The 14,526-nt window shown below is 40.8% G+C and overlaps 1 protein-coding gene and 1 pseudogene across 4 annotated transcripts in view; one reads left to right on the forward strand and one right to left on the reverse strand.

The window, feature by feature from the left end:
* UBE2G1 (ubiquitin conjugating enzyme E2 G1) overlaps positions 1–14,526 on the reverse strand; it is a 94,973-nt gene that overhangs the window by 23,392 nt on the left and 57,055 nt on the right. For 3 of the 4 annotated variants that reach the window (XM_054535388.2, XM_054535386.2, XM_054535387.2), the window contains 2 exons: positions 12,006–12,108; positions 1,693–1,790 (listed from right to left, as the gene is read on the reverse strand). In XM_054535388.2, the coding sequence (XP_054391363.1) occupies positions 1,693–1,790; positions 12,006–12,108 (201 nt within the window). Of the gene's footprint in view, positions 1–1,692; positions 1,791–12,005; positions 12,109–14,526 lie in introns of those variants that run through there. The other variant, XM_054535389.2, reaches the window with a different exon arrangement.
* On the forward strand, positions 6,253–7,676 carry LOC103892758 (major facilitator superfamily domain-containing protein 1-like; annotated as a pseudogene).

A 14,526-nucleotide genomic window follows, 5' to 3' on the forward strand; every position in this document is an offset into this window, starting at 1 on the left:
GCTAGCTAGCTTAAGGCTCCAACAGGGTTTGCCTAGAGTTACACAGCTAGTCTGTGGTGAAGCCGACATTGAGAATCTGTTACATGTTTGAAAGACGATCGCCTACTATAATCAAGTAATGCAAGTGAAGGTAGAAGAAACTGCCGAAAGCCTAGGAAGAGATAAAAGTCAAAGCACAAGAGGCAAGCGTCACCCATTCACGCATGCCAGCATGCAGGAATACGGTTAATGCATTCTGCCATCAACTGTTAGAGATATTTTCCCCTTCTTACTGGTAGGAAAAATAACTATCTTTTATGATCACTGATGCCTTAGATGCAATAAAATATGCTAAGTCCCTTGCCTCCCAGTAGTTTTCCATTTGCCAGTTCCAGTCTCTCATAATGCCCATCTGTTTTTCAAGCCTTGGCTTCTATTACATATTCCATATCCTTCCGATAAATCCTTGTTTAACTTCATTCAATCATTCATTCCTGTCTCACTGATTCCAGCTTAAACTAATCTATATGTTTCTATTCCCTGCACCCAGAAGTCTTGATGATGAGAAGCCAAATGCAAATTAGTATAATAGCCTAAAGAGACAACTCTGATTACATAGTCAAAATAATTAGAAAAGAAATCTCTGCAAGTTTTATCATACAAAACAAAGCCAAAAGTTCAGAGAGACTGTTTTATAAATATAGCTTATCTGGCCTAAACTTTGGGGATTTTATTTTACTTTATAGAGAATTTTTTATTTTTATTTTTAAATAAGACGTAGTTATTGGGGGCTTATATATAGGGGAGAGAGTCCAGTGGCAGCTGGCTAGGCAGGAGAACTGCCACCGTGTGGATTTGAAGTGGTAGCTCTTCTTTAAGTAAAAAAAAGTCAATGTCATCGCTACATGCACAGCCATACTAGATGCTTTCCAGGCTTAAAAAATGTAATATGTTGTTTCATATGACACTGCCAGTAATCTTACACCTACGAATATACATAGAGGAGCTGTCCATGGTATAAAAATAATATGAAAAACTATAAGTTACAGAACCAGGTTTCATAATTTCTGTGTTCTTTGTACTAGCCAGTGAATTATCTAATAGCTTGATAAATATCCCCACAATTATACGAGCTCTATTGATGTTATCCCTCGGTAACCGTGCCTCTGGTTTAAAATACGAGTCTCAAACCAAACTGAAAACTAAGTAAATAAATAAAAAATAACTTTTTCCACATGATCTCTGTTTCTCCTTCTCTCTCTTTTTTGAGACACAGTCTCATTCTGCTGCCCAGGCTGGAGTGCAGTGGTGTGATCTTGGCTCACTGCAACCTGCACCTCCCGGGTTCAAGCGATTCTTGTGCCTCAGCCTCCCAAGTAGCTGGGATTACAGGTATGTGCCACCATGCCTAACTAATTTTCGTATTTTGAGTAGAGACAGGGTTTCACCATGTTTGCCAGGCTGGTCTCCAACTCTTGACCTCAAGTGATCCACCTGCCTGGCCTTCCAAAGTGCTGGGATTACAGCTGTCAGCCGCTGTGCCTGGCCTCTCCTCCTTTTAAAGGTTTTAGTACGCAGCCATGTGCACAATGAACACAGTACAAAAATGCCAAAGCAATTTCACTGAGAAACAGATCTTTCTTATTGACCTTGAACACTTCAATGACAGGCCATCAAATTTGCAAATGTAAAAGTAAAACTAGATAAACTTACCATTTGGGTGCCAGATTTCTGTAATGAATTTCATTTTAGGTGGTCGGAGGGGATAATCTTTTGGGAAAGTAAGATGAGCCTTAAAAACACCACCTTCACTGGAAAAAAGAACAAAAAGAAGTTCTTGCCTATAAGTTCCTACTTTAAGTATAGAAGTGTTAAAACAAATATAAAACAAGGGTGCTAGCACTAACACCAAAAATGAAGTAAACAAACAATCTGGATTCCCACAGGCAGTTACTTTCTCAAATAAGTAGTTTAATAAACAGTCATAGCTATCACATTAATTAAACTTTCAAGAGAGCTAGTAAAATGAAATCATCTGCTAAAAAGACATTCAGACCAGATCAGATCAGATCACGTTACTGCTGTGCTACAAACCCTTCCATCACTTCCCAGTGCACTTAAAACAAAATTCAGAAGGTTTAATATCACCCATTTCTCTATGTTGATTTGAAACTATCATTCCTCTCTGTTCTAGCCAGTCTTCTTTCTGTTCCTCAAACACATCAAACCCTTTCTCATCTCAAAACTTATGCACATTTTCTTTTTCCTTGTCTAGGAAAAGATACACTGCCTCCATCTATCCATTTATTCATTTCATCATTTAACAAATATTTACTCAGCATTTATGTGTCAAACTCTAGGGGTATAGCAGCGAAAAAAATCTCAAGAGTGACTTTCCAGAACAGCACTGTAAAACCAAACTGTAATGCTGGAGATGTTCTGCATTTGTGCTGTCCAATAATGTAGCCACCAACCACTTGAAATATGCCCTGACTGCTATTTTAGACAATGCACCTCCAGATCACTGACACTTAATTAGCAGTCATTCTTAAGGAATCATGAAAAGAACAATACAATGAGTTGTATACATTAACTAAAACCACAGAGATCAAGTCAGCCTTAAAAGGCAAAAATACTAAATTCCTGTCTTGTGGCCTTGGTACTAAATGTTTCCTCTGTTGGAAATACTTTTCTCCCTTTGTCTTCTGATTATCATTCGGTACTCAGCTTAAACATTACCTCTAGAAAGATTTTATTTGACTAAAATCTAAACTAGCCACCAGGTCCCCTCTACTACATTGACCTCTTTAAATTTCTTTATTGCAGTACCATTTGCACATCTGATTCTTCTGTTGTTCAATGTGTCCAACCATTAGAATCATGATTGTGGTTGTTTCAGATCAGTGAGAAATGAAATTCTCAGCTCATTAAGTGGTTTTCATTCACTGAACAAATATACATTGATACCCAGTTACTCTAACCATTGGTCTCCGTAAAAGGATACAACTCTGTTTGTTCTCTAACAAAGCATTAGAGAGCACTATGGAGCTTATCGTTTTAGTGGCAGAAGGAAAATATCTACCAAGAAAAATATCAGTAGTAAGTGTTGTCATGGAATGATATGAGGAATCTATTGTTAAATTTTTAAAAGCAGGTATTTCTAAAATAAGCTAATTTGTCTTTAAAGAAAAAGTGGGAGGCCGGACACAGTGGCTCATGTCTGTAATTCTAGCTACTTGAGAGGCTGAGGGGGAAGGATCCCTTCAGCCCAAGAAGCTGAGGCTTCAGAGAGCTGCGATTGCGCCACCGCACTGCACTCCAGCCTGGGAAAAGAAAAAAGAAAAGAAAAGAAAGGAAAGAAAAAGTGAAAAATTGGGGGTGTGTTTGTATACACAGAAAAATGTCCAGGAACAGGACATCAATACATAACAATAGTTAACTAACAATAGTGTAGTGTTATGAGATCTTTTATTCTCTGCTTATTTTAATATAGCCTGAACTGTTCACAAGCAAGTATGAATTTTTATTGTTTTTTCTGATCATAAGACATGGGGGAGGTGCAGATTAAGTTTTAAAAAAGAGACAGATCATTAACACCAAACATTTCTGAATAATTAGGAAATGCCACAGGACTCAGAGTATGAAGTCAGTGACCTTGATAATACCTTTTTTTTAGTAAAGAGCAATAGGAAAAAAAGCTGTAAAGGGTTAAAGAATAGGGTAGTAAAGTACTTAAGCATAATAAACAGGACAATTTATACAAAAAAATTAACAGTTGAAGATAGCAACTAGATGGGGAAACTGTACAAAACAAGGGCTTTAAAAGAGATATTCAGAAGAAATGAAGAAACGAAGTAAGGCCCACCATAGGGCCCTACTTTTCATAACTGATGAGGTTATCTATTGAAAGGAAGAAGCATGAGGGCTTGAGGGAATAGAGACTGGAATAGCTGTTGTGAAGAGTGCATTACACCAACAAGAGTTAAGTCTTTATCTTCTGATCCTGTTGCTCTGTGTAAGTTAGTGCCAAAATGGGTCTTAGGATATACTGATTATATGGACTAGTTTTTCAAACAGGGCTGCAAAAGCAGTTTAATGAGTCACTATCAAAGTTTTTTTGTTAACAAAAATAGAAAACATGAGAGTTTATCACAAGTAGTTTCAGTTATATAATCTATGTATGTGTTTTATTCACTAATCTATATACACATATGTATGCACTGGGTCATGATGTAAAGTATTTCTAATTATGGGTTTGAAAGCCACAGTTACAGAAAACAGCCAAACGTGGTGGTGTGCGCCTGTAATCCCAGCTACTTGGGAGGCTGAGGTAGGAGAATTGTTTGAACCTGGGAGGTGGAGGGTGCAGTGAGCCAAGATTGTGCCACTGCACTCCAACCTGGGTGCCAGAGTGAGACTCCGTCTCAACAACAAAAAAGAGAGAGTCAATGTAAAAGGACATCAAAGCCACTGCCACAGAGCCCCTGCACTTGATTCTACTGGCAGCCACTTGATTCCTTGATAACATTAAGTCAGCTTTCCCACGTCACACTTTTGATTGGTTACATTCACTCAAAAGCTTCATAATAGCTGACTGGAATCCTCATCATGAAAAACTGACTTAGACACTCTAAATTGTTTTCAATCTCTAAAATGTCAACCAAATTCAACTAAAAGGGTAGCCCTAAAAATTTAAAGCACACAATTTTCACTCTATCTGAAAATGGCCTTGCCCACTCTGAAGCAACCATGGTATTTCTGAGTTTTTCTCCTATCTGTGGACCCCTCTTCTTCTATTTTACCTGTGGAAATTCTACCTGCCCCTCCCCTCTTTTTCTTTTTCTCGTTTTTTTTTTTTTGAGATGGAGTCTTCCTCTGTCACCCAGGCTGGAGTGCAGTGGCGTGATCTCAGCACACTGCAACCTCTGCCTCATGGGTTGAAGAGATTCTCCTGCTTCAGCCTCCCGAGTACTTAGGATTACACGCGCACGCCACCACGTCTGCTAATTTTTGTATCTTTAGTAGAGACGGGGTTTCACTATGTTGCCCAGGCTGGTCTTGAACTCCCGACCTTCTGAGCCACCGCACCTGGCCTACCTGCTTTTTTTTTTTTTTTTTATGCTTAACTAACTAGTACCCAACTTGTGCGTGCAAACTTCTACCGAGCAGCCAAGTTAGCAAAAAGAAAGCCCAAAACCCACAGAGTAGAATAACACTGTAGACTACACATTAACATGTCACATACCCACTATTTTTCAAATATAGAAAGATGTGACTGAGGCCAGGCAAGGTGGCTCACGCCTGTAATCTCGGCACTTTGGGAGGCTGGGGTGGGCAGATCACTTGAGGTCAGGAGTTTGAAAACAACCTGACCAATATGGTGAAACCCCATCTCTACTAAAAATGAAAAAATTAGCCAGGCACGGTGGCAGGTGCCTGTAATCCCATCTACTCAGGAGGCTGAAGCAGGAGAATGGCTTGAGCCTGGGAGGCAGAGGTTGCAATAAGCCAAGATTGTGCCACTGCACTCCAACCTGGGCCACAAAGCAAGACTCCGTCTCCAAAAATAATAATAATAAATAAATAAATGAAATAAAATTTTAAAAGGCACCAATGAATTCAAAGTATCTTTCATTACGTATTATCTTCATCACAGATACTATAGTACAATTACTACCATGATATTAAAAAGAGGTATGTAGGCCGGGCACGGTGGCTCACACCTGTAATCCCAGCACTTTGGGAGGCTGAGGCAGGTAGATCATGGGGTCAGGAGTTCAAGACCAGCCTGGCTGAGATGGTGAAATCCCGTCTCTACTAAAAACTATAAAAATTAGCCAGGCACGGTGACAGGTGCCCATAATCCAAGCTACTCGGGAGGCTGAGGTAGGAGAATCACTTGAACCCAGGTGGTGGAGGTTGCAGTGAGCAACAGAGTGAGACTGTTTTCAAAAAAAAAAAAAAAAAGAGATATGTAACCAACAGTTCCACATTTGAAAGTGTTTAAAAACCCAGGCCTAGTTCAATTTTTTTCCATGAGGCCTCCCTTACTGTTTTTGTGTTAAATTATAAAAATCTTACAAGGATCAAATCCTACCATTCTGCCATACTTATTTTATTTAAATAATGTGCTATATGCTGCCGTCTGAAATTTGCTCAACATTGTTCTATTAATCTATAGTCCTGTTGTACCTGTCTCTTGTCCATTCATTCTATCCGCCACAGTTCACTATCTATTATTCTAAGATACTTAGAGTCATGTGATCACTGACTTGGCTGTGCTCCGTGGGCATTGCTTTTCTGCCAGATCCTGAAGTTGTCACCCCTTTCGCCTCTCAGCCTCCCGCGGGCGCAATGGAGAAGGATGAGAAAGCATGGGTGCTGCTCGCCCTTCTGTGGCCTCCAGTCGCCTGGCTATGACTTTTGATGCTGTTATTGATGTGCCTCCTTGGCTTCAGCAGCTATTTTTGCTATAATAATCCTGCTCCCCTTCAGACTCAGGATAAACAGAATAGGCAGGTGAACACCATGAAATTCATGCTGCTATATGCCTGGTATTCTTGGCCCAATGTAGTTTTGTGTTTCTTTGGTGGCTTTTTAAAAGACCGAGTATTTGGAATATGATGGGGCACAATTACTTTTAGCTGTTTTATTTGCATTGGACAGGTTGTTTTGTTCTGGGTGGAATATTTAATGTTTTTTGGCTGATGAAATTTGAAAGATTTGTGTTTGGATTGGTGGGGAGTGCTCAGCAGTTGCCCAGGATACATATGCTGTGAGCTGGTTTAAAGACCAAGAATTAAACCTGGTGTCTGGACTCCAACAATTTAGCATGGCTAGAATTGGAAGTATAGTAGACATGAACTTCATGAGTTGGCTGTACTCTAAGATTGAAGCTTCGTGGGGTTCTGCCGGTCCCACAACCCCTGGGGTCACACTTCAGATTGGGGGTATAAAATGTATTCTTTCACTCATCTGTGCCCTCCTTGGCTCTCGCTTACTTAGATCTGAGAGAATCCTTCATAAAGAACAACAACAACAACAAAAAAAGGGAAGTTTTTAAATTAACTGATGCAAAGGATTTCCCCTCACCCCTGTGGCCCCTATTTATCATCTGTGTCTGCTATTGTGCTGCCAGGTTCCCTTTTATTGGACTTGGGAAAGTTTTCTTTACAGAGAAATCTGGATTTTCTTTCCAGGCAGCAAGTGCAATGAACAGTGTTGTATATGTCGTATCAGCTCTCACACCCCAGTATTTGGGCTCCTGGTGGATGACACGGGGAAGAACAGCATCTGGGTTCTGCGTGTGGTCGCAGCCAATCTTGTGTCCCACATGATGCTGGCCTTTATGATGTGGAGCCCTTGGGTTGCTATGTGTCTTCTGGGAATCTCCTATTCATTGCTTGCCTGTGCATTATGGCCAACAGTGGCATCTGTAGTTCCTGAACATCAACTGGGAACTGCATATGGCTTCACGCACTCCATTCAGAATCTTGGGTTGGCCATCATTTCTATCACTGCTAGGATGGATGATACTAGATACTGGGGGATATTTGTTTTTAGAAGTTTTCTTCATTGCCTGTGTTTCTATGTCATTTTTATCTGTGGTCTTACTCTATTTTGTGAATCATGCCCAGGGTGAGAACCTAAATTATTCCACAAGACAAAGGGAAGAAATAAAATTTTCCCATACTTAGTAAGTTTAAATGACTGTGTCATGAGAATGGGCTTTGCACATCACTGGTTTGAAAATCTCCATTTTTAAAAATTTAGAGTTTAGTCATGAGAAAAAAATAATGGAATGGCAAGTTGTATTTATATCCAAATACACCTATTTCAACGTCTATTTGTGAGAACTATTTTAGCCTGTGCCTTCTGTATGGTGTGTTGCTGAAGAATTCTACAAAAGGCCAATCAACAATGAAAGGTTCAGAAAACTGCTCTGGAACATCCAGGTGAACGTCAGAAAAGAACAGTGAAAACAGAAAAACATGGCAGCTTCTGCTGAGATTTTCTTCATTAAGTATGTGTCTAAGGGGTACGGCCTTTTCTTTATCTTACAGCAGAAAAAAAAAATGGCATTGTCATAGACATTCCCTTTACTGGTAGGGGCATAATGCTAGAAAATATGTGAAGATATTTTTATGAAGTCTCTTTCTGTTCACAACCAGTAGCTTGTGCTCTACTCTGTGGTTATGTGGACTGCTGAGCAGTGACCCTTCTGAGTTTATTTTTCTGTTACTGAGGACCCTAATTTCTTAGGGACACAATATGTACAGTTTTTCATATAGTCTAATTAATAACTACAAAGTGTCCTCCGAATTATAATTGATATTCACAAAAATAAATAACAAAACCGCAAAAGGGGAAAAAATAAGATTTTTTTTTTTTTTTTTGCTATTATAAGCAATAGAACATTGAACGTTTGAAACATTTCCTAAGCATAGGGTTTTTACCCTAGAAATGAAACTGCTAAGACCAAATTTAAGTAATTGTTCAAAGTCACTCAACTAAGAAGAGTGGTAGAGTTAGAGAGCTAACCAAAGGCAGTCCCCAAAGTCCATGTTCTTGAACACTACGTGATAAACCGCATGGCATTACCACTGATCATTCCATTTCTAAGCAATGTAGGCACTAGGTTCATTCCCTCCAGAACTTCATTACAGAAGAGATGGCTTCTGCCTCTACGTCTCACACAGGACTGGAAAATAATTTATAACTGGAATAGAATTTTGCAACTGAAAAAGAATGTAATTCAGAGTTTTGGTTAACTGATTCTTCATTTTCTATATCTACCCAAGGCAATACTACGAAACACATAATCTTAAGATTCTCCAAATTTTTCATATCATTGCCAGTGCTTAAAAACAAAATAAATAAATAAGACATACTCCTTGAACAGACCAGCGACTGGTGATGAAAGGAAAAGAGACATAAAAGTTATATAGTCATCATTCATTAATAATTTATAAAATGTTATAATGATACAGTGATATCCAGGTTTCTTAGACTTTCTGGTTTTGTTTGTTAGTTTAAGACAGGGTCTAGCTCTGTTGCCCAAGCTAGAGTGCAGTAGCGTAATCTTGGCTCACTGCAGCCTCCACCTCCTGGGCTCAAGCGATCCTCCCACCTCAGCCTCCCGACTGCAGGCATGCATCACCATGCTTGACTTATTTTTGTATTTTTTTTGTAGAGACAGGGTTTTGCCATGTAGCCCAAGCTGGTCTCCAACGTCTGAGATCAAGCGATCCACCCTTGGTTTCCCAAAGTGTAGGGATTATAGACGTGAGCCACTGTATCCACCCTAAACTTCCGTACTACAAACCTATTGCCACTTCTACCTGAAATTTTAATTTCTGTGGCTATGAGTGGTTATCCGTACTGCTTGATAATCAGTCTGAAAACAGTTGGTATACCACACCAGTTTCAGAATGTACATTTCATAGAAAGGCCTTAAAGACTACTGCACTGGAAAGACTCATTAATAAAAATAAAAATGTAATGCTATATAAATATAAGTATGACTGAATTAAGACTTGTGGCAACTACAGGAGTCTCAAAGTAACCCTTGAATGTACCAGTTATCAATCACATAGACTGAAAAGAGAGTGGAGCGCCCTCTAGTGACTAAATGAGGGCTAATGATGGCACAGTGAGATAATCACAGCAGCTTTTACAGAATTTTGGTACTGTATTTCTATTATCTAATGATAAAGTGGTGAATTAATCACTTAGGTCTGGGTACCATCTGAGCCTATACTAATTTATTTTCAATCCTATAACACCCCTCCCCCCAGTACAAGCCTCTACTTCCCTTCACAGGCAGTTATTTATACATAAGGTGTATATATTCACTCCCAATAGCGCTCTTCAAACAATTCCAAGATGGCCTCTACTCTCGCCATTCCACTGAAATAATTACAAGAACCTCACTACTTCCTGTTAAGAAGTGTTTTAAGAATTTTTTTTTTTAGACAGAGTTCTGCTCTTGTTGCCCAGACTGGAGTGGGTGACACGATCCCGGCTCACTGCAACCTCTGCCTCCCGGGTTCAAGCAATTCTCCTGCCTCAGCCTCCCGAGTAGCTGGGACTACAGGCATATGCCACCTCACCTGGCTAATTTTTTTGTATTTTTAGTAGAGACAGGGTTTCTCCATGTTGGTCAGGCTGGTCTCCAACTCTCGACCTCAGGTGATCCTGCCCACCTCGGTCTCGTGAGCCACTACGCCTGGCCAACAACAAATATTTTTTAAGCATTCTATGAAGTACACGATTCTTGGTAGCATTTTAAAAGGCTTACTTCTAACAAGCCTTTCTTCATTCCCCTGTACCTTCCTTTGCCTTTCTCAGGTGCTGCCCTAGGAACATGCTCTCTCTTTCTTGAGCAAGGGCTACTGATCTCAGGAAGGCACAGTCCAGAAGTGACCACCAGTATTCTCAGCAGCATATACACACTCCAGCGGAGCTGCCAGAAATATTGCTGTGATTCAATCTCAATTCAACAGCCAACATTTTAAAAATGTATACTAAAGACCAGAGACGGTTTTGTTTTCTTTTTTGAGACGAAGTCTTGCTCTGTCACCAGGCTGGAGTGCAGTGGCGTGATCTTGGCTCACTGCAACCTCCACCTCCCGGATTCAAGCGATTCTCCTGCCTCAGCCTCCTGAGCAGCTGGGACTACAGACAGGTGTGCGCCACCATGCCCAGCTAATTTTTGTATTTTTAGTAGAGACAGGGTTTCACCTTGTTGGCCAGGCTGGTCTTGAACTCCTGACCACAGGTGATCCACACGCCGCAGCCTCCCAAAGTGCTGGGATTACAGGCGTGAGCCAACGCACCACGCCAGCAGATGCATCTTACAAAACAATACATACTAGTAAATTTAAATTAGTCTGCAAACACTCAAGAGCAGAAAATAAGACTGTGGTCTTTGCATCTAGAAATGTACTACATGAAATATTTTTAAAATTCTACTTCTCTTCTTCTACTGTTCTTTAACACCACTACATTGTTGCCTATCCTTAAGCCACTGGTTTAACAATTAATAGTCAGTTAATAGATTATCATATAGTATAACAATAACTTTCAATAAACTAGGAGAAAGTGACCATTAGTTTAGTTTGGGATAAGAACACCTGGATTCTAACCAGTATTTGGTGGGGACTCAAGTAGAGAACCATGAAAATAGACAATCTTGAAAATTCTCCTTAGCCTTCTTAAAACACTGATGTGTATAATACATTCTCAATTAAAATGTCCAAAGAATATATTAACTCTTCTGCCTCCTGAGTTCAAGTGATTCTCCTGCCTCAGCCTCCTGGGTAGCTGGGATTACAGGCATGCCACCATGCCCAGCTAATTTTCGTATTTTTAGTAGAGACGGGGTTTCACCATGTTGGCCAAGCTGGTATCAAACTCCTGAGCTCTCAGGTGATCCGCCCACCTCAGCCTCCTAAAGTGCTGGGATTGCAGGCATGAGCCACCGCGCCCGGGCTGAAACTATTATTTTTAATAGCAATAGGTCTTAGACATTAGAGCTTCAAGCAGAACGCAAAAACTCTTCCATGATCAAATTCAGTACAAAGGATACCGAATACAGCCATTTCTCCTGCTCCTTAAAAAATAATGTCATGTCAGTTTGCCAAAATATTTGTGGTTTTGCTTTGTTTTGTTTTGAGATGGAGTCTCACTCTGTCACCCAGGCTGGAGTGCAATGGCATGGTCTCAGCTCACTGCAATCTCTGCCTCCTGAGTTCAAGTGATTCTCCTGACTCAGCCTCCTGAGTAGGTGAGACTACAGGTGCGTGCCACCACATCCGGCTAATTTTTGTATTTTTAGTAGAGATGGGGTTTCACTACATTGGCCAGGCTGGTCTCGAACTCCTGACCTCATGATTGGCCCGCCTCGGCCTCCCAAAGTGCTGGGATTACAGGTGTGAGCCACCGCGCCCAGCCTGCCAAAATAGTTTTTAATTCAGTGTATTAAAAGAGCTCCATTTTGAAGGTGTCAGTTCCATTATACTTACTAAAGTGTATCTGGAGGGCCAATAATAAGGACTTCCCATCGGTAGAGATCATTGTCATCTATTAAACCTGCAGAAAAGCCTTCCACTGGATTTTTGTTGAGTTCTGTGGAAAAAGAAAAGTTGAATCAATACATTTAAGCACATAATTTTCATCCAATAGATAAATTACAGAACTTGAGCGTACATGTTTTATGTAAGTTTTAAACCATTAAATAGATATACCTTGCCAGGCAAAATGCTACTTGATGGCCAAAACATTTTCATGCCTATACTGTAAGAAAGCCCTGGGTAAAGCAAACTATCCAGAAGATCAACTTCTACTGGTATCCAGCCAGGCTCTTGTCATTCTAGGTGGCCCTACAGTGGTCTTTTAAGGAAGCCTGTTAAAATGCAGATATCCAGGCCCGTCCCCCAGAGATTCTCGTTGAGAGGGAGCCCCGGAAATCAAATCATGTTGGCAATTCTTACGCTGCTGTCTTTAGGGTATACTTTCAGAGTGTCTAATTATACCTTTTCATTGGAATGTACTGAGCTTAATAACTTTCATTTATACTAACATTTGTACACCTATTTGACCTGTCCCTGTAGTCTTGGGGACCTGCTTCTACAGTTGGTGCTCCTGTGTGCCCATCCATCTCTGAGCACAAGGAGAGCAAGGGCCCCATATGTCTTGTCTGTATATGTTGACCCTCTGAGAGCCACAGCTTCTGGGACAGAGGAGCAGCTTAAGAGTAATAGCTGGAGCATACAGGAATGGCTGCAGCATCGTGAGGTTCTCCTCTTCTAAAGAGAGTGCTGTGGCATGGAGAAAGGATGACAGGGTGGGAATAAGAGAGGCGAGGAACTGGCAAGGTGGGGGCACACAGGCCAAGACAGGGACCTTAAGGCGCAGGTGAGCAGGGGTACAGAGCCCAGAATGTTTCCAGAGACACCAGACTTAATAAAGTACTGGCCTACCGATGGTGAGCAGATGATGTGAGAAATTTTTAAACAACTTTAATGAGGTATAACTGACGTTCAGTGAACTGCATATACTTAAATTATGCAATTTGGCCAGGCGCGGTGGCTCACACCTGTAATCCCAGCACCTTGGGAGGCCGAGGCAGGTGGACCACCTGAGGTCAAGAGTTTGAGACCAGCCTGACCAACATGGAGAAATCCCGTCTCTACTAAAAATACAAAATTAGCCGGGCGTAGTAGCACATGCCTGTAATCCTAGTTACTCGGGAGGCTGAGGCAGAAAAACTGCTTGAACCCTGGAGGCAGAGGTTGCGGTGAGCCGAGATCGCGCCACTGCACTCCAGCCCAGGCAACAAGGGCGAAACTCTGTCTCAAAAAATATATAAATAAATAAATAAAAATTAAAAAATTAGCTGGGCATGGTGGTGTGTGCCTGTAATCCCAGTTACTCAGAAGGCTAAGGCAGGAGAACTGCTTGAACCCAGGAGGCAAATGTTGCATTGAGCCCAAGATCACGCCATTGCACTCCAGCCTGGGTGACAGAGCAAGACTCCATCTCAAAAAAAAACCACAATTTAATAAGTACTGATATACACCAGAGGAACCAACACAACAACAATCACAATAGTGAATGCATGTATCAGTCACCCACAAAATTATCACATTTTACCAACCAGTGGAACTGAGTACTCATTGGCTCAAACTGGAAAGTGTGGACAAAAAACACGCAGGAGTAGAGTGGTTTGAAAAGGACTTGCTGGGAGTCTCAACAGGTGTGTAATTCTCGTATACTACCTGCCATCATTCTCAAGCAGCTTTGTCTAATGATGAAAGGCAGTATAATATAACTCAGAGTGCTACAAAGGACTGAACCAATGTTTAGGTAACTGAGGAGATATTAATTTTGGGGGTAATCAAGAGATGGTATTATTTCAACAACTATGATTTAACAACATGCCAGCAAAATATGAGAAAGCCAATAGTGAAAATTTATATTTAGGCAGGGCGTGGTGACTCACACTTGTAATCTCGACACTTTCAGGAGGCCGAAGCAGGTGGATCACTTGAGGTCAGGAGTTCAAGACCAGCCTGGCCAACATGGTGAAACCCTGTCTTTAGTAAAAATACAAAAATTGGCCAGGCATGGAGGTGGACACCTGTAATCCCAGCTACTCAGGAGGCTGAGGCAGGAGGATCACTTGAACTGGAAGGCAGAGGCTGCAGTGAGCCAAGACCATGCCACTGTATTCCAGCCTGGGTGACAATGCGAGACTCTGTCTCAAAAATAAAAATAAAAAATTTGTTTAAACATGAAGTGCTTCTTTTCTTGAAATGTGAGGGGAGATTTGTATAAGTCTAACATTTTTGCATAACAGGCAAACTAGACTTTTACAAATAGTTAAAATCAGTGCTGTATTTCAAAACACAAGAAATGTACTTTTACTTTAAAGTGGCTAATCTAAAATACTTTTTAAAGATATCGAAAGTGCAAACACATTAAGAAGGCAACAGCATTTTCACTGTTATTTTGTTAGGCACCCATATGTGTACTGAGTGCCAA

This window comes from Pongo abelii, chromosome 19, assembly GCF_028885655.2.
Source record: "Pongo abelii isolate AG06213 chromosome 19, NHGRI_mPonAbe1-v2.0_pri, whole genome shotgun sequence".
In the NCBI taxonomy this organism is placed as follows: Eukaryota; Metazoa; Chordata; class Mammalia; order Primates; family Hominidae; genus Pongo; species Pongo abelii.